Source organism: Peromyscus eremicus, chromosome 15 (assembly GCF_949786415.1).
Source record: "Peromyscus eremicus chromosome 15, PerEre_H2_v1, whole genome shotgun sequence".
Classification (NCBI taxonomy): domain Eukaryota; kingdom Metazoa; phylum Chordata; class Mammalia; order Rodentia; family Cricetidae; genus Peromyscus; species Peromyscus eremicus.
In genome coordinates, this window is record NC_081431.1 from 32,742,221 (window position 1) to 32,761,787 (window position 19,567).

The following is a 19,567-nucleotide window of genomic DNA, read 5'->3' on the forward strand; positions in this document are numbered from 1 at the left end:
GGCCTGCGTAGGCAGGGAGGCGGTGGAGCCGTCTGGGAGCTTTGTCAGCGGAGGGGGCGTGGCCCGCGCTGCGGCCGGTCTGGAGTGCGAGCGGAGAGGGACGTGGGTGACGCGTCTCCTTCCAGCTCAGCGGAGTGTGAGGTGTCGGGGCCCGGCCGGCGATTGGCTGTTGAGTGGCGAGTACGCGGCGGCCGTTGGTCGCTGGCAGCACGGAGCGAGGGCTCGAGCGGGCGGGGCGGGGATGGGGAGGCTGTGGCGGCGACGGCCGGAGGAGGCGGGCGCGGGCGAGCGGGCGGACCCAGCGGCGGCGGCGGCGGCAGTCCCCGGAGCGCCCCTGTGAAGCGTCCCTGTCCGCGCTGCCGTGGGCCTCTCGGGGAGGCCGGCCGGGAGGCGAGCCGCTGCGGAGCCGCTCCCCTAGCGCCCCAGCCCTTCGGACTCTCGGTCCCATCCTCGCGCTCCTGCTCCGGCTCCTCCATCTTGGCCTCGGCAGTGGCTGCTGCGGGGAGGATGTGCCGCCTCCTGGCCGGGGGAAGAAGGAGGAGAAGATGAAGAAGTACCGGCGGGCCTTGGCCCTGGTCTCCTGCCTCTCTCTCTGCTCTCTCGTCTGGTGAGTAGGGGACGACCTCGCGGGACTTGGCGTGGACGTGGTAGGGGAGAGGGAGCAGGTCGGGTCACACCCCCCAAGTCCTCGTGGCTTTGGGGGGTTTGCGGGTGCTCCTGCCCCCCTCCCCCCAAGCAGGGGACACAGTGGCCACCCAGCTCTTCCTCTTGAGATTATCGGGTTGTGCTTTGGAATTTACGGAGTCCAACCGAGAGAGAGAAGGGAGTAGAGGGCATCCCTTGGTGCCTTTGGACGCAGGGACTCCCGCGCTGCCGATGGGGCAGTTGGGGTAGTGTTCAGAAAGCTGGTGAGTGAGTAACTCGGTTTTACTGTCGGTCACTTGCTTTCATTAAGAGGGAAGGGCATGGGCGAGGCAGGTGTGATGTGTTCCGGACCTGTGATTTTGAAAACGTGAGTCGTCAGGAGGGTAAGAGTCATGTATAAACAGTCGTCCTTCGGGTCAGTTCTTGCACAGGTCCTGACCAGGGGTCCTTTGGGGGCTGCTGTTCTTGAGACACGGGTCTCGCGGGGACCTGCCTTATGAAGTCCTTTTCCGGTTAGCTTGATGGAGAAGGGATCACAGCCGTAGTAGCTACCGTAGGTAGGTTTCGGTCACGTCCTTTGGTACTGGGAGAGTAAACTCATTTGCGACCTGTTCCGTTCTTTGTCTCTGAAACTTTATGGAGTTCAAGTTCGTTTTAAGCACATCTCTGGTTTTCGAGGAGCAGAAATAGCTTGTCAGCCAAAGGATTGCTAAAGGTGTACTTGGAAAAGCCATTATTTCTGAAGGAATTCCCGGGAGGATTCCTTCAGAGTCATGACATTTGGTGACCAAACGATGGCTTTTCTGTCAGAATGATTTTTTTTATATTAAAATCTAGACAGATTTTCTTATTTAGCGTCTTTCTTCAAAGCACTTAACAATAGTTCCGTTTTGATGGGTGTGAATGGAATCCAGGGGCTCTGACGTTGTAGAGTTGTTGCTCATATAGAATAATATATTAATGAGGATGAAAAGAAAACACTTGTCTATCTGAGAAAATATGACTGGAAGGACTATATTATATTGGAGAACAAAATGTTTGGTCTTCTGTTTGTCATTCTGAACCATTTAAATACTCCTTAACAGAAACAGGTATCTGAAAACGGCATAGAATTAGACAGCAATTTCTTAAAGTTGGTGAGCTTCTCATACTGGCCATTTTTTTTCTCCTCTCATTCAGAAATTGTCTCCAAATTTTATTACCCACTTCTGTTTTGTAGATGAGTGTCGTATGTTCATATTATAATCAGTTTCTGGGGTTTACCCTCTCCCTTACCCTACTACTATTACTGCATTTTACTTTATTTTTTTGTTTTTCGAGACAGGGTTTCTCTGTGTAGCTTTGGTGCCTGTCTTGGATCTCACTCTGTAGATCAGGCTGGCCTTGAACTCACAGAGATCCTCCTGGCTCTGCCACACAAGTGCTGGGTGCCACCGCTGCCCTGCATATTACTGCATTTTAGTTTGATCTTACACAGTCATAATTTGATAGATTGTGACAAAGCCTTTCTGTTTTTGTTTTAATTGTCTAGAGTACTATAGATTTACCTTAACAGAAAAGCAAAACTAATTCTATCCATGGCATTCATTCTGGTTGCTATTTTTTTTCTTTTGCACACTATTAATCACAATTCTTGGTTAAGTAGTACAATGTATTCTAGGTGTAATTGTAGCATAGCTACAGAACAGCAGTGGTAGCCAGTATTTATTGTTAGCTGTGCCAAGCATGTGGCATGTGTACATTTTAGCATCTTTGTCAGCACGGCCCTCTTAGGTAGATATTACTAACTTTTTTGTATTTTACAGCTTGTAACTGAGTAACATGGTTAAGGTTAACTAGCTACTACATTCTGAAGTTTAGATTTGAACCTAAGCAGCTTATAATACAGGCTCCTCATTACAGTGGTTTTTCACTATAGGTTAAATAAGGCCTGTGTTATTAGACAGATATGGTACCATCACTTACTAGATACGTCTGCTTGAGCATGTTACATAACTCCTTTGAACTTTAGTCATTGGAGTCTCAGTATGATACAATTGATCCATTCATATCAAAGTTACTACAAGTAAATGAGATAACACATAGGCCACTCTTCGTAAAACAGTAAGAGCATTCTATGTATTTCATTATAAAAGCATTCAAAGATGTTTTTCTTATGCTTACTATGTAGTAAACATTGTGACTCTTGATTTTTTGAGACAGGGTTTCTCTGTGTAGTTTTGGTGCCTGTCCTGGATCTCGCTCTATAGACCAGGCTGGCCTCGAACTCACGGAGATCCACCTGGCTCTGCCTCCCGAGTGCTGGGATTAAAGGCATGCGTGCGCTATCACTGCCCAGCGTGACTCTTAACAGTGAGCAGCCCATCTTGTTTTTAGTACTGAAACTATAGTGACTAAGAAGCCCCCTTGTCAGTTCCTACTGCCGCTGTAACAAATTACCAGAAATTCAGTGGCTTACACATAGTTATTTTATAGTTCTAGGGTGTGTGTGCAGGAGTCCAAAATCAATCTCACTACGTCAGAGTAGTTACTGAGGCATGGCTGGTTCATTCTGGAGGCCCAGGTTGGGGGTGGGTATTGGGGGGTGGGGAGAGCAGGAGACTTCATTTCTTTGGCTTTTTCAGTTTCTAGGGATTGCTTGGATTCTGTCTTCTGTCTCACATCACTTCAACCTCTTTCTTTGGCCCTCAACATCTGCTTATGAATCATCTTCCTGCCTCCTCTTTCTCCTATAAGGACATATTATATTGGCTGTATCCTTGGTCAATCTAGGAGACTTGCCATGTCTCAGAACTCTTAATTTGTTGAGGTCTTCAAAGTCTCTTACAATATAAAGTATGATTTTCAGATACTGGAGATGCAGAACTGTCAATCATTGGCACAGGGAAGTTGATCATCACAATGAAGTGGGAGATGTGATCCATGCATTTGAGTAGATATTCTGAGTGTGTCCTCTAATTAGTAAAACTTAATGCATGTGCCTTTAAAATGTGTCTAATTATTTGTAAGTTATATACATGTGCCCATATGACATCAGTATTTTAGTGTATATATATAGTTACATAAGGTAGGTATTTAAGAAGGATAAAAAACATTTTGCTAATATTACCGTTTGTTTTCATTAAAGTTGTAATTTTCACTGAGAGCTGTATGATTGACTAGATTATTTTATATCAAATGTAGATGAAGAATGGTTTATACTGATTAGTCTTGCTGTTTTCTTACTGGCTTATGCTTGTAATACTATGTTTCTTGGCTGTTTTTTTGAGAAAAAAATACATGTTGTAAGGGTTTATTTAGTTAAAACAAGATAATCCCTCAGTCTTCTTAGCTGGACACCTGTAAACTGCAGTGAATCATGGTATGCTTGAGATAAATCCCACTGCTTGTGAACTTCCACTCTTCCTTTGGATTTCTGGCTATAGTTCTACAGTTTTTGATGTGTGTCCAGCTAGCCCTTAAGATCAATAAATCCATACATCAATCTTAGTAAAGGCTTATTTTTAAATAGTAACAGATCTCTCCTCTCTGTGCCTCAAAGGATGATCTTGGAAGAGCTAATATTTAGACTAGTGACAAGAGCTTGCCATTTAAACAACTCTTGACGTGTTTGACAAATACAATAAAGGTACTTACAAAAGACATAAGAAGCATCAAATGAGAATTTGTATTTTAGGGTATTCTTCCTGTCATTCTGTTATCAATGAATCATGCCTTTGGGTCAGTTATTTCTGTGGATATCAGTTTTCACCTGTTAATGATTTCCAGGGTGGATAATTGAAGGTGGGAGACTTGAATTATGAGCAGAGAGAACATTTTGTGGGTTATCTAGAGTGCTTAGTAGGGATGGAGAAGAGTTGAAAAGGAATGTTTGTTAGGGTTTAAAGAGATTTGATTATTGTGCAGGTGAACTCTGATTATAACCAGACAGAGGATGAGCAAATGAAGGCCATATTGATATTTTAATTAGATTTGATTTGCTGACAGATTTTGGAGGTGGTAGTCCATAAATGGGGATAAAGTAGGGGAGCATTGGGAGTAAATCAAGATGATGACCTTTTTTGACCAGAGACATATGTCAGTCTAGTTTTCATGGATGGAAGAGGTTTTTTTTTTTTCCCATTTTTTCCCCTTGGGTTATGATTCTGTTTCTGTATTCTTAATTTTGTTTTTTCCTCTGATAATTTTTCCAGCTTCTTATTTTTGTTAATATATGAGCAGAAAAACAAGAAACATAAACTATATGTAAGCTGTTTTCTTTTTTTAATCATAGAAAAATTGAAAATTCCTATTCTTTTACCTGGAAATTTTTTTGCTTGTTTTCTGCTTCTGTGGGGACTTTAAAAAAGACTTTGAGTCTATTTCCTGAATAAAATGATATTCAAAATAAATAAACTTAATATAAAAACACTGGAAAAAATCAGGTTTGCTGATATGTATAGTCAGAGGGTAGCATCTGGTGTTTGAAACGAGTGTGGGGTCATTATAAAGAGGGCTAAGTCCTTTGTATAAGGAGTGTGGGGTCATTATCAACAGTGCAGATCCTTCATATGAACTGGGTAAACTAGGCTGCTTTAATGGTGATAGATCTGGGAAAGGTAGTACAGCATCTGTGTCCAAACACAGAAAGGCCAGTGATTCTTTATAATGTTCTTTGAATTATTTTTAGGAGCTGGAGATGTGGCTCATGTTGCCCTTTAAGGTTATTAGACATTTGAAGATGTTTTAGAATGTAAGTAAAAATAGGCTTGGCAGACAATTAAAAAAAACAAAGATATTTACTTATCTTTGAACATTATCATTTCATAATTTTGTTGTTCATGACTAGTAAATTATTCTTTCACCTCTCTCAATCTGAGCAGAGAAATAAATTACATATAATTAACATTCTTGCACTTCTAATGAAAAGGAATAAGCTTAGAGAAGTCTTTGCTTTTTTCCCTCTCTAGTCATCCTCAGCTGTGAACATTATATGCTCATTTTTCATAGTTTATCTAGATATGGAAATACATAAAACACCCTACTTGAAACAGTGATTTACACATTGCAGATTTTAGTGCCAGCTATATAACACATAGAGCAGAAAACACAATTTTACTTCTATTACCTATTTTGTTTTCAAGACGATATTATGAAGTGTTTTTGCAAAGTAAAATTCTACCTGTCACAGGGGAATGGGAAATTGCTTTTGAGTATTTGCAGTATAAAAATATAATCCTTTGGGATATACTTGTTTGATAAATGGAGTCAGTTTTTTTTTTTGTTTTGTTTTGTTTTTTTTTTTTTTTTTTTTTTTTTGGTTTTGTTTGCTTTTGAAGGGCCTGTCTTCCATTTTTGTGTGTTGGGTATAAAACCTTGGGGCTTCCCAAGTGCGAGACAAGTGCTCTACCATATTCTACACCCCAGGCCCATAACTTTATTTTTATAGTGAATTACTAGTTAAAGGGATTTTGTATTTTACATACAAGTAAAAGTGACAGCTAGCTTTATTTGTCGATGTTTTATAGTGTTACCATGGTTCTTAGGTACAGAGCTCATTTTGTATCTTGTATTAAGTGGTAGTATGTATGTTGTGCTTCATTTACTCTGGTGACTTTGGTAGCTTATTGAGTAAAACAGGAAAGGCTATATATTAGAATTTAGAATATTCTACAATTTTTTTCACAAATTTATTTAAAATAATACTTTGTTACCTACAATATATTTGAGACATAAAGGGAAACAGTGTAAGTGTGGGACTTGAGCCCTGTGTTCAAGTTGCTTGTCATAATACAGATCGATACCTGTATTAGAGTAGTAGAGAAGGCCTGATAATCATTTTATGATCATTACAACTCTTGTGAAATGTACAGCCTTTTAGTATAGACATCTTCATTTAAAGATGAAGACATTAAGCAACTTGGCCAAGTTTTCTCGCAACTAACATGGGATGGATCCAGAACTCAGCTTTGAGTCGTGAGCCTATGTTCTTTTTTTCCTTCCTATGTTTATTTTTTTTTTGCCTCTATGCCAGTTGATGTCCTTGGGCTAGTGTCTTTACCTCTTTCTTTATAGTCAGATTTCTTTTTGATCTGATGAAGCAAGAGAGGATTTAACAATGTTAAACTTGTTTAAAAAATACACTTTCTAGGTGGGCATTGGTGGTGCACGCCTTTAATCCCAGCACTCTGGAGGCAGAGCCAGGCGGATCTCTGTGAGTTCAAGGCCACCCTGGTCTACAGAGCAAGTTCTAGAACAGCCAGAGCTGTTACACAGAGAAACACTGTCTCAAAAAAACAAAGACAAAGCAAACAAAAAAGTACACTTTCTTAGGATTCCTACATTGAACAGACTATATTTATGGGTATTTTTGTTTTTGTATTCAATTTAGTGTTACTGGATTAGATAAACTCACCTATTTTTATACAGCCAACATTCTAGAACTATGACTAGAATACTAATGAATCATTCAGAAACCTAAGTTTCATAGTTATTAAATATAAAAAATAGGGCTGGAGTTGCTAGGTATATGCCAGTCATAAACTCTCCTGTGTGAACAGGTGCTTCATGAGCTGAAATAAGATGCTCTGATGCTGCTAATATGAATGATGGCTCTATCTGTCTGTATGCATTTCACTGCCCAAAGTGAGCAGATGGCATTTAATTAATTGTCAAGGGAAAGAGTGTGGGTAAATTGATAATGAGTGGATAGAAGTGGTAATACACGTAAGCTTAAGGAAAAGTAGCAGATACATTTGTGAGATTATGGTGAATTTTATAAGTAAAGCCAAAGAGCTAGATGATAAATATCCAGCAAGGAAAATTGTTTTGAGAAGTTTTTTTTTGTTTTTTTTTTGTTTTTTGACATCGTTGTGTTAGATGTGTCAGAAGAGAGACTTATAGGGACAAATACATCAAAGCAGAGTAATTGAGTTTGCCACAGCAAGAATGTGGTTTTAGAAATGAAGAAAGTTAAGTACATTAAGCATAAATTTTATGGAAGTAAATGATCTGGTTATGTAATAGGTTGTGAAGTTCAAGGCCAGCCTGGGCTACAGAGTGAGTTCCAGGAAAGGCCCAAAGCTACACAGAGAAACCCTGTCTCGAAAAACCAAAAAAAAAAAAAAAAAAAAAAAAAAAGAGTCAAGAAAGATGACCAAGAAAGACAGCCTTGAAGGCCTGTTATGCCTTCCTGTAATCCTAACATTTGGCGGGAGGGAGGATTAGGAATTCAAGGCCAGCCTTTGCTCCATAGAGAACAGTCTTAGTTACATGAGACCCAGTAAAAGGATGGGAAGGAGGAAACTGGAAACAAAGATGGAAGGACATTTAAGATCACTTTGTCGACAATTAGGGTCTGATAAGGTTGAAGAAGTTGAAAACAGAAATATCTTGTTTTTAAGAGGGAAGTGTTGATAAACTTTTGGGAGTTGAAATAGAAGATGTTTGGGAGGTGGCAGGCATGCATTCTTGCATATTTGTTTGGTAGCCTGGAGGAAAAAGAATACTTATAATAAAAAGTTAATGGATACAGTAGCCTTATGCTTTCTATTTTAATTTTTAAAAAGGGTTTATCAAATGTTGTATATGTTTGCATGTCTCTGTGTAGGTATGTGCATGTGAATGCAGTTGTGTATGGAGGCCATAAAAGGACCTGGGATTCCTTTGAGTTAGAGGCTGTTGTAAGCTACACAATTTGAGTATTGGGAACTGAACTTTGGTATTCAAGAGTAGTATATACTCTTAACCACTGAGCCATCTCTTTAGCCCCATACTTCGGATTTTTGTCAGTCCCTTAATGAAATTCTTTTAAATGCTCCTGTTTGCCTAGGATGAAAATTTGAAGGCTTAGTCCTGAACCTACTTTTGAAGCTTAACTTTTTATTGTTCTCTTTGTAGATTTCTGTTTTACCCAGACTATAGTGTTAGCCTGGCACTAATTTATTTGGGAACTCTTTGTATTTTGAACTGAAAATTACTATAGAAAATGCACTGTGGTTTGAGTTTTATAGGATAAATACATTTTATACAATTTCTTAAAATATATCATTTTAACTATAATTAGTGTATGGTTATTTCCAGTTGTTATGAATTATTGCAGGGGTGGAGGCGAGGGCATCCCATGTGCAGGGAAACATGGTGGCATAGGCCGTTAATTCACAACCCAGATACTGCATCCATGTGGAGAGTTTATTATAATAGAGAGATGAAGAGAAAGATAGTAAAGAGAGAGACAGAAAGAGAGGAGGAGGAGGAAGAGGAAGGAGAGAGAGAGAGAGAGAGGGAGGAGAGAGAGCGCACCTCATGGGAGGAAAAGTGGAAGAGAGAGAGAGGAAGGGGAGGAGTTTTTCCTTAGAATGAGATTTTTACATCAGGACACAGGGCGGTGAGATTTCAAGGGGCGGATCAGAATATTATTAATACCAGTAGCTTAAAGGACAGATTTTATTGGCAAAATTAGTAATGGTAGAATAAGATATAAAACATGGCCTACCTTGCTCAGTGCTTCTTTTTTTCCCCCAGAGCTGAGGACCGAACCCAGGGCCTTGCGCTTGCTAGGCAAGCGCTCTACCACTGAGCTAAATCCCCAACCCCTCTCAGTGCTTCTTTATGATGGATCATTGAAATTATAGGCCAATCTTTAGTCATCAGTCGTTGAATAGAATTTGATATGTGGAGTATAGTGGCTGAGAAAATCCAAGAGCAGTCATATGTGAGTGACGACTAGTAATGATCTGAACTACTAAATTGAGAGGTTTGATTATCAGCCAGCAATAGAATAGAGTTTTCTCAGCTAGACTGAAAGGAGAAGGGATACATTGTGCTCTTACCTACTAAGAGACCAAGCAGAAGCAAAGCAGTTTTTTAAGAGCCCCAAACTATAAGGTTAAGAGTAAAAATATATATAATATTATATATATTCTTTAAAGCCAAGTATTTGAAAGAAAAAAGTGTACCTTTTAAGCAAAGACTCTGGAGGCCAAATGACAGTTTGCTGTTTTATCACCAGTGTTTAACCAGAGTGGCTTCCGTATTATTTCTCATTTCTCACAAGTCTTGTAATACGTTACAGAATTTTGTAGTTTTAAAGAAAAAAACTTAAGTAGTGATGTTAAAGAATACAACCGGTATTTTTTCACGGTTAATTTGAACCATACTGCCCTAAATGAATGGCCAACACTGTATTTCTGTATCAAGAATAAGATGTGAATTTGGTGTCAGAAGCAATCTTTCCTGCTGATATAATTTCTTTAGTGTAAATGTCAACTACTTTTCTACATATTGTAAATGATTAGATTCCTTTACATGCTGCAAATACAGTCACATTGTAGTTTGGTTCAGGTATTTAGTTCTTATATGGTTATGGCTATATAAATGCTACTCTCAGTCGCTTCATGTTGTACAATCTAATAATTTTTTTCTCTATCGTTTTCCCAGAAATACTGACTTGTTTTTATTGAATTTGCTTATTTTTTCTTTAATTACAAATTTTTCTAGTTATAGTGTATATTTCAGACTTTCAAAGATGGATCAATTAGGTCATAAATTTTACCTTCTATCAGGCCCATGAACTTCTGATAACCTTCTGTCTAGACTGGTTGCCCTATGTTCCTTGTTTCTAGCTGTCATCCTGAAGCTTCTCTTTTTAGACATAGAAGATGGAGTCCCTTTGGCCCTCTTATCTCAGTATAATATTGCTGTAATTGTAGCTTCATATAGGTCTAATCAGTCCCTGTATGCATTAGAACTGCCTTTACTAGCCTACTTTTATTTTTTTCAAAACTACATCCTTGTAGTTTCTGTTTTGTTTTTTGTTTTTGTTTTTCGAGATAGGGTTTCTCTGTATAGCTTTGCGCCTTTCCTGGATCTCGCTCTGTAGACCAGGCTGGCCTCGAACTCACAAAGATCCGCCTGCCTCTGCCTCCCAAGTGCTGGGATTAAAGGCGTGCGCCACCACCGCCTGGCCCTTGTAGTTTCTGGATGTGGTTTTCAAATCTTCCTTATATGTCAATACTTTGAGTCGTGTTAAAATGACATTTTTTTCCAAGTAAAGCAGTTGTCTAATGTTGGCATTCTCAAATAGTTTGATTTAATAATTTTAATGTTAAGTTTGTATCTTTTATTTATTGCTAACAAAAACTAGGAATGTATATTTTATACCTTACTTGTAATAGTTAATTCCTTTGTATTTTACATTATGTGAACTCACCTGTATACAGATAAACTCATTATTTGTAACTCATAATCATTTTACTGTTTACTTTTCCACTTTGCTACCTTTTTCGTAATTGAAAATAGATTTTTTTTTTCATGTAGTATTTCTGATTAAGGTTTTCTCTTCCCTTTACTCTCTCCCAACTTCCCACTCACTCAAGTTCACTTCTTTCTCTTTTTCATTAGAATACAGACAGACTTCCAAAAAATAATAGTAAAATAAAGTAAAAACAAGCAAACCAGAATAAAATGAAACAAACATAAGAAAAAAGACAGGATGGTGGTGGTGTACTCCTTTAATCCCAGGACTCAGGAGGCAGAGGTAGGCAATTCTCGGAGAAAGCACAAGAAGCACATTCAGACACATATACAGACACAGAGCAATCCCAGCAAAACACAATACCAGATACCAGACATTAATATATACACAGAAGACCTGTAAGGAAAACAAAACAAAACAAAACAAAAGGTAATGTCCCATTAATGTTCCTGAGACAAGGAACCTCCAAAAATGCCATTGAGTTCATTTGTGTTGGCTACCTGCTGATGGGCATGGGGCCTCTCCTTAAGAGTGCTTTGTATACCCAGTGAGATTCTGTTGGAGAAAACTAATTTTTCCTTTGGGAGTGGTTATTAATTGGAGATAGCTTCTGGGTTAGGGATGGGGACTTGTGTTGGCTTGTGTTCACTTCCTTCTCAGTGCTGGGATCCCATCTGACTTAGACCTGTGGAGGCCCTGTGCTTGCTGCCACAGTCTCGGGGTTCAAATGTGCGGCAGTCTTTCCGGTGTTTAGAAGGCCTTGTTTCCTTGGTGTCTTTCATCCCTTCTGGCTCTTACAATCAATCCTTCTATCTTCTCTGCTGAAGGGTTCCATTAGCTCTGAGGGAAGGGATTTGATGGAGACATCTCATGTATTGCTGAGTATTTCAACATCTCACTCTGTGCACATTGTCCTGTTGTGGGATACTTCCTTTTTTTTTTTTAATCCTCATAGCATTGATACTATTGACAGTAGATTAGTGATGCTGATCTTGTTTCAGAACTACATAGATTATTTTTATATTTTTAAAAAAGATATGCTAACTTTTTGGGTTATATGGCATATATGTTCCCTATACTATGTGTGTGTGTGTGTGTGTGTGTGTGTGTGTGTGTGTGTGTGTGTATTATTCATTTGAAGAATCTTTATAGCTAGGTAGGTTTATCCAGATGCCTTTTAGTGGGAATGGTCATGATCCTAGGTATAAATTACAAATGAAATAGATTTATATTTAAACCAGTTTTGACAGTCTGCTTTCTAAACTGTCTTATAGAATGAAAGTAACTTGAGAAATAGTAGACTACAAATTTGGTAGAGATTTCTGTTTTATTTTTAGGAGGAACTCCTGAGATAATTTTGACATTAAGATAGCTCAGAGATATTTGTGTATTTATTTTTATTGCTTGTTTTGAGCTAAACAATCATAAGGTGTTCTATTCCTCCTTTGTTATATTTGTGGAGAGTTTTTTTTGCTTCTATTTCATAATACTGTCAAACTGTAGTATTTGTGCTTATACAGTTTCTATTACTTCTGTCTATCAATGTCCTTTATGTAAAAATAGTTTACAAGCTTTACTTCCATGCTTTAATTGAGGCGGGTTTTAGAATTACCTTTAAATATTTGTACATGTCTTTCACATCTGGACACTTTCTCAGGAGGCTAACTTTGACAACTTTCTGTACCTTCTGTGATAATTATCACATGCTGCTTTTGTGAAGTTGTTTTTATTGTACTCTCTAGAATTTATATATTACTTGGCAGTGATAACAATAGAATCAATTAACTTTTTTCCTTCTAAGATATTCATACTCTAAAGTTGTGTTCTTGAGCATATTAGATAGGATAAGAACTTGTTTTTATTGCCTCTGCTTGTAGCCCATAAAAAGTATTATGTTTTAATAATTTCCCTTCTCCGTTGTTCCTTGTTGCTGGTGGCGGGTGTCCACAGGCTTCCCAGTTGGCATGTATGCTGTAAAGAGAGTTCTTCAGCTTCAACAGCCTATTATTCTCAAGATGACAGTTGTGCATTAGGAAGTGAAGACACACAGTTCCAGAAAAAGGTACCTTAAATGGAATTGACAGTCTTGCTTTCTAAGGCTATCTTAATTTAGAATGAAAGTAACTTGAGAAATACTGGGTACAAATTTGGTGGAGACTTCTGTTTTATTATATTATGAGGAGCTACTGAGGTAATTTTGACATTACAATAGCTCAGATATTTGTATATTAATTTTTGTTGCTTGTATTTCAGATTTTGGTAGCATACTATGTTCTACAGTAGGGAATAAGAATGTTGTGTATTCAATAAGAATTGGTCTTTTATTGCTACAAAGAAATATACTCTTATAAATTAAAAACTATCAGCAATAAGTATTGCATGAGAATTTGCAGTTGGAGGCTTTGTAGTTCCTTAGATATAATTAAGTACATTGAATAGATTTAAAACACCTAATAGTTTTGAAATCATAATTTTACTATTTCAAATGATAAAGGTAAATATTGATTTGTATTTGTCTTTTGCCTCCAAGTTTATGTATTTTGAATTATAGAAGTAACTTAGGCTGACTATAAAACAATCATCTTTGTATCCTCTAAGGAATCATAGTTTACTGATTGTTGTGAATGCTCAAATGTTTTCCTGTGGGTATAGATATACATTTAAAGAGTAATACAAATTAATGTTTTTATTTCTGTTAAGATAACAACAATGTTCCACAAAGTGATTTCCTTCCTTCTCCAAGGATATACCCACATGATCTTTCTATGTTGATCATTTCTTCAGAATGGCTACATTTTCATTATATTAAATAGATACATGAGGATGTATTTTTCCCTTCATGGACTTTTGTGTTGTTCCTCAGCTGTGTCTGCATGTATATACATATATACACATGTTAAACATATAGGTACTATGACATTTTTATTTACATATTTAGAGGTTTGAGATATGATATTTGGATTGGATTATTTAATTTTTTGAGTTGTATAGAATTTATTTCTGGGATGAATGATATAAACTTTTGAAAATTTGTCTAAATGTTTCTTTAAAACAAAACATAATATTTTAGCTTTTACCCACAGTCAATAGTACTTGTCTCTAACTTCTTACTTGATGAGATATCTAAATTTAAAATGTTATAAAAATGAATTAAGCAAATATTAAGTGGGGAAAAATTTTTTCAGTGAACATTTTGATATTTTGTATGTGCTAGGTAAACTCAGGTTTAAAAAAGGCAAACATGAGCTTTGCTTTTATGAACTGTGTATTCTAGGAAACATATTTAAAGGTACAGTTATAGAAAATTTTAATGAGCATGTCAAAAGAGAGATGAGATATGTATATTCCATGTAATTATGGAAGTTTTACTTTGTGTCTGATACATAATGCTTCATATAGGATTTTATTAAATAATCAAATGAGGTTCTTAAATTCACAAAGACTGGTTTTGCAGCAAAGGAGGAGATAGTTTTTGGTGACTGATTTATTTTTTTTAAATAAAATAATTTTACTAGTCTTTTTTTTTGTCACAATGTAGAATGAAAAAGAGGAACCTAGTAATGCTGAGCTATCAGGAAAATTGGATTCATATTTACCTATTCCTCCAGAAGAAAATAAATTAAAAGATGACTATGCTGTGGATGTACAAGTAAGCTCTATATTGCTCTTGCTTTTAATAATATAACTTTATAGTCTTTTTGCATAGGATTGGATGCATTTGTTTGGGCAACATGTTATGTGATGTTATATTTTCTTCACTCTAAAGTACCATATAGCAGAATGTAAAATTAGTTACTTTGAAATAGTAGTACTGATTTTGAGAAAATGTAAAATTATAGATTTAATAATAAGTATGACTGTTTTCTTAGAAGTAAAATGTGAATGCAAATACTTATTTCTTCCTAAATTCTATTGTTTGACTCATTATAAATATATATTTTCTGATTTCTAGGTACCATAATTTTTTTCTGACTTTATTTTTTTTTCTGCTTTATTTTACAGCAGTAATTGTATGTAGAACACAGATCATTTTTGGTATCAATATTTAAATTTATATAGGATATAAAATTAAAAGAATAGATTAAAATAAAATATTTTACCCCTTTTTTTCATTCTGAGTATTGTTTTCTATTTTATGCACCAGAATTAATGGAAGATATTAAAACCCTGAATAAATATACTGTAAACCCAGTAGAATGCTGATACATCTGGAAACCATTTAATGCAACAGTAGTTGAAAGAACTAGGGATATTTGATTTGGAGATAGAAAGATTAAGGAAAAAACAAAACATCTTATAGATTAAAAAATATGTTCATCTTAGTATGAGGGCGTTTCATCTTACTAGCTTTTGGAAAATATTAGCCAAAGATTTATTCATAGACTAAAAGAATGCTGTCTATTGCCTTGAGTATGTTGAAGCAGCTAGAACAGCAGTTCTCAACCTGTGGGTCATGATCTCCACAGGGGTCACATCAGATATCCTACATCAGATATTTATATTAAAATCCATAACCGTAGCAAAACTGCAGTTGTGAAATAGCCATGAACATAATGTTATGGTTGGGGGTCACCACAACCTGAGGAACTGTACTAAAGGGACAGGGCATAAGGACTTAGGTTAAAAAAATGTAAAATAATTACTTTTGAAAAGTTTGAATATATGCTGGAATAATATAGTTTTTGATAATGTCCTTCCTAAAGACTTCCTACCTTAAAGAACAAACCAGTGTTATTTGTGAAAATTTCACTGCTACTAATTCTCCAAATGATCACACGCATTGTATCCTGCTGCACTGTCTTCTGTCTTCTTTTTGCTTCCATACCAGCTCAGCTATTTTGCAAGGCCTACCTCATCTAGTCCATAATAGTTCATAGTTTTTCTCTTTCCTTGAACTTGATGTGAATTCTTCTCACTTGATATTCTTTGTTAAACTTTAGATGCTGGGAAAATTAGTCAAAAGAACGTTTTCCTTATTTAATACATTTATATTAGAATTGAAAATAAGAGGGAGGCATAATAACAATTGAGCTATTATAGATGTGATAAGACTGAATAGAGAAGCCAGGCGGTGGTGCACATGCCTTTAATCCCAGCACTTGGGAGGCAGAGCCAGGTGGATCTCTGTGAGTTCGAGGCCAGCCTGGTCTATAGAGCGAGATCCAGAATAGGCACCAAAACTACACAGAGAAACCCTGTCTCGAAAAACCAAAAAAAAAGGACTGAATAGAGAATAGTGGAAGCAGAAAGGACAGGGGCTGGCTAATCCTGTTATAGCTGGGTGTGGGAGTGCTGATAATCGATTTCTATTTGGGAGGGGTGAATGACCTAGAACATTCAAGACTGAAAGAAAATTTTTTATTGCATTGTAATACTTGCACATATCTTATATTGTTATTTATTGATAAACATTTTTCCATAAATTCTTTACGGATAAAAGTACTATATCATAACATTTTATATATTTACATAGGATTCCTTAGTTTTTGTATTCATTAATTAAATAGAAGTAGGATTACTTGTAGGACCTGATACAAACTAGGAAGAAAGGAGAATGGGCAAGCTAAGCTGTGTCTGCAGATGTATGAAAAATACACAGGTCACATATTAGAATAGTAATAAATAATAAATGAAATAAATTTCTTAGGGTAGAATGAATGTTCTTGTGTGTGTGTGTGTGTGTGTGTGTAAGTAAAAAGTATTCTTTTAGGGCTGGAGAGATGGCTCAGAGGTTAAGTGCACTGACTGCTCTTCCAGAGGTCCTGAGTTCAATTCCCAGCAACCACATGGTGGCTCACAACCATCTATAATTTGATCTAATGCCCTCTTCTGGCATTTAGGTAGAACACTGTATACATAATAAATAAATCTTTTTTTAAAAGTATTTCTTTTAAGTGATTTTCTTTTTTTAGTGCTGGAGAATTAAACCCAGGATTCTAGGTGTCATGTATATTAAGCACTTTACCATTAGACTAAATATTCTTAGATTGTGAACATTATACAGTCATTTTTCAGCTTTCTATAAACTTTTGTCCGTCAAAAAAGTGGTTTATTAACCTTTACATTTAATATAATCTTAAAAAAACAGGACGTGGAAAGGACAAAGTTAAGTCTCCCTGTGGTTGAAGCACTCCCTACAGTTGATTTACATGAAGATTCTTCCAGTGTAGTTGTGGGCAGTGAAAACACTGAAAATAGTTCCAGCTCATCTACCTCAGAAACGACTCCAGTCTCAAAGCTTGAGTAAGTCATTATGAAGGGGAAGTTGGGTTAGGAGAGAAGGAAAAACAACAAATCAGAAATATTCCTTAATAAGACACCTTGATAAACTCGTTTGATATTTGGACTAGATAGCAGATACAATTTATAGTATCTGTGTCTTATTTGTGTGTATTGAATGTAATCTTAATAGTAAGCTTATTTACTTAGCTGAGAAAATAAAATTGATTATGACCTGGCCATGAATTTCTATATAGCACAGGTTCTACTTAGGAGAAATTATGCATTTTTTAATAATCTGTGTAGTTATTTAAAAAAAAAATCAAGTGTCAGTTTATTTCCGTTAAGTATTACTAGCATTCCAGTAATAGTTATGTTTTTGTGTGTCCAGCTATCTTTTCCTAACTTAATAATATTTGGAATAGTTAAGCTTAAGTTATCCTTAGTTTAGCAAGTGGGTTTGTGCTTCTGAGTTCCTTCATCTGTAGTGCAGAAAGCAAAGCCAAACACCCCTCTCTTAATATTACATCATGTATTTACTTTATCATAATAATTGATAATAGTAGGTATGTAAAAGAATACTTAATAAATGTTATTTATTGCCACTTTAAAAAACCCTTATACTGTAGTAAGTCAGGTTTTAAATGTCTGTATTCCTCAAGAATATAAGGGGCTGGACTGATGAAGTTGTGTACAAAGATGGTATCATTTGGGAATGAATGTTGCTTAGTTAAGGAAAAGGGAACAGAAAGCATGTGGAGAAAAGACTAAATACTATTTCAGAAACAATTTAATACCAGAACAATATTTATCTGAACAATATGTTCTTAATTCTCCCATTTTTTAAAAATTATTTAATTGTGAATTAGAAGTAAGGCAGGGAAAAATATTGTCACATTTTTTAAAGTAAAATGGTAAAAGTGCAGTAAGACTTCTGCGAAGTGGCCTGAGATAATTGGTAGTTTTGCTGTATGCAACAGTATTAGTAGATTCAATATGAACAAAAATCGAATATTAGAGAAGATACACTTAGAAAAATAACTTAAGATCTTATTTTTATCAGACCAAATACTGATTTAATGTGTTTTAAAATTCAGTACTGTTTTAGACCTGGGTACACTCATAGATCAGTCAATAGTTGGTTGTATATGATTTAAGAGAAATAGTTCAGGCTGGCCCTGACTTCTCAGTCCTCCTGTTTTGGCCTCCTAGGTATTGGGATTAAAAGCATGTGTCATTGTGCCCTATTTAAAAATAATTTTTGAAAACATTCCATAGATCTGCGAAGCATTCTTCTTTTGGAAGCTTAGGTTATGTTTCAGTGCCACTATTACCATTTTAAACTTAGATTCAGTTGATTAAATTACTGGATTATCATTTTTTTTCTTTCCTCTTTTAGTGAAATAGAAACATCTGGTACTTTATCTGTAGCCAAGCCAGGTGAACCTGAGCAGTCTGAAGCTGATTGTGATGCTGCTGAGGCTCCTGATGCAGGCGCTCCAGTTGAACAACCTGCTTTTGTTAGTCCGCCTGAAAGGTGGGTGTGAGCAGTTGTTTTTAGTGTGATTCTTTTGTTGTTATCATTTTGGTTTTTTATCATGACTGCATCTTGCTATGTAGACCACCCAGGATATCCTGGAACTTAGTGTGTAACCCAGGCAGGCCTCAAACACAGGATCCTCCTGGCTCAGCCTTCCAGATGCTGGGACTCCAGGCTTGCACCACCACATCTGATTGTGATAGGATTCTGTAATAACTGCAGTGTGATTGTTTTAAAAAGGTGTTTTTGGTGCAAACTTCATTCTGTTTTTATGACTGGAATTTCAGCTTTGTGCTTCTGTTTAGGTTTTCTTTGTATATGATAATCATAATGATTGTATAAAACTTGTTATCTAGCTAAAACTATGTTAAATATATCTTTTGCTTTTAAATAGCCTTGTTGGCCAGCATATAGAGAATGTGTCGTCTTCACATGGCAAAGAAAAAGTAACAAAATCAGAATTTGAATCAAAAGTTTCAGTGAGTGAACAAGATGGTGATGATCCAAAGTCTGCGTTGAATGCTTCAGATACTTTAAAAAATGAGGTGAGGTATAACTTTAGCTGTCTCCTACCATTATGTAATGCACTTTAGTACTGGAATCATGAAAAAAGTTGCTAACCATATTTGTTATGAAATTAGAGATATGCATAAAACTGATAAGAACTCTGCTTCTATATATAGCAAGTAGTTACTTTATGATGTTCTGACTAGTATTTACATATATAGGTGTTCTGGTATAGATTCTCTCGGGTTTTATATATAATTACACGACTTTCTGCCCACCATCGACTGTTTGGGGTCATATAAGTAAAGTCCTTGCCTGGTGGGGTGGCGCACTCTTTAATCCCAGCACTTGGGAGGCAGAGCCACGCGGATCTCTGTGAGTTCGAGGCCAGCCTGGTCTACAGAGTGAGTTCCAGGACAGGC

At 36.6% G+C, this 19,567-nt stretch overlaps 1 protein-coding gene across 3 annotated transcripts in view; it reads left to right on the forward strand.

Annotated features, from left to right (window-relative positions):
- The first annotated feature begins 284 nt into the window (after window positions 1–284).
- Suco (SUN domain containing ossification factor) overlaps window positions 285–19,567 on the forward strand; it is a 58,933-nt gene continuing 39,650 nt past the window's right edge. The window contains exons 1-6 of one of the 3 annotated variants that reach the window (XM_059281006.1): window positions 285–607; window positions 12,830–12,941; window positions 14,418–14,528; window positions 16,968–17,122; window positions 18,498–18,635; window positions 19,033–19,183. In XM_059281006.1, the coding sequence (XP_059136989.1) occupies window positions 546–607; window positions 12,830–12,941; window positions 14,418–14,528; window positions 16,968–17,122; window positions 18,498–18,635; window positions 19,033–19,183 (729 nt within the window). In that variant the 5' untranslated portion in view covers window positions 285–545. The remainder of the gene's footprint in view (window positions 608–12,829; window positions 12,942–14,417; window positions 14,529–16,967; window positions 17,123–18,497; window positions 18,636–19,032; window positions 19,184–19,567) is intronic. The other 2 variants (XM_059281007.1, XR_009383310.1) reach the window with 2 other exon arrangements.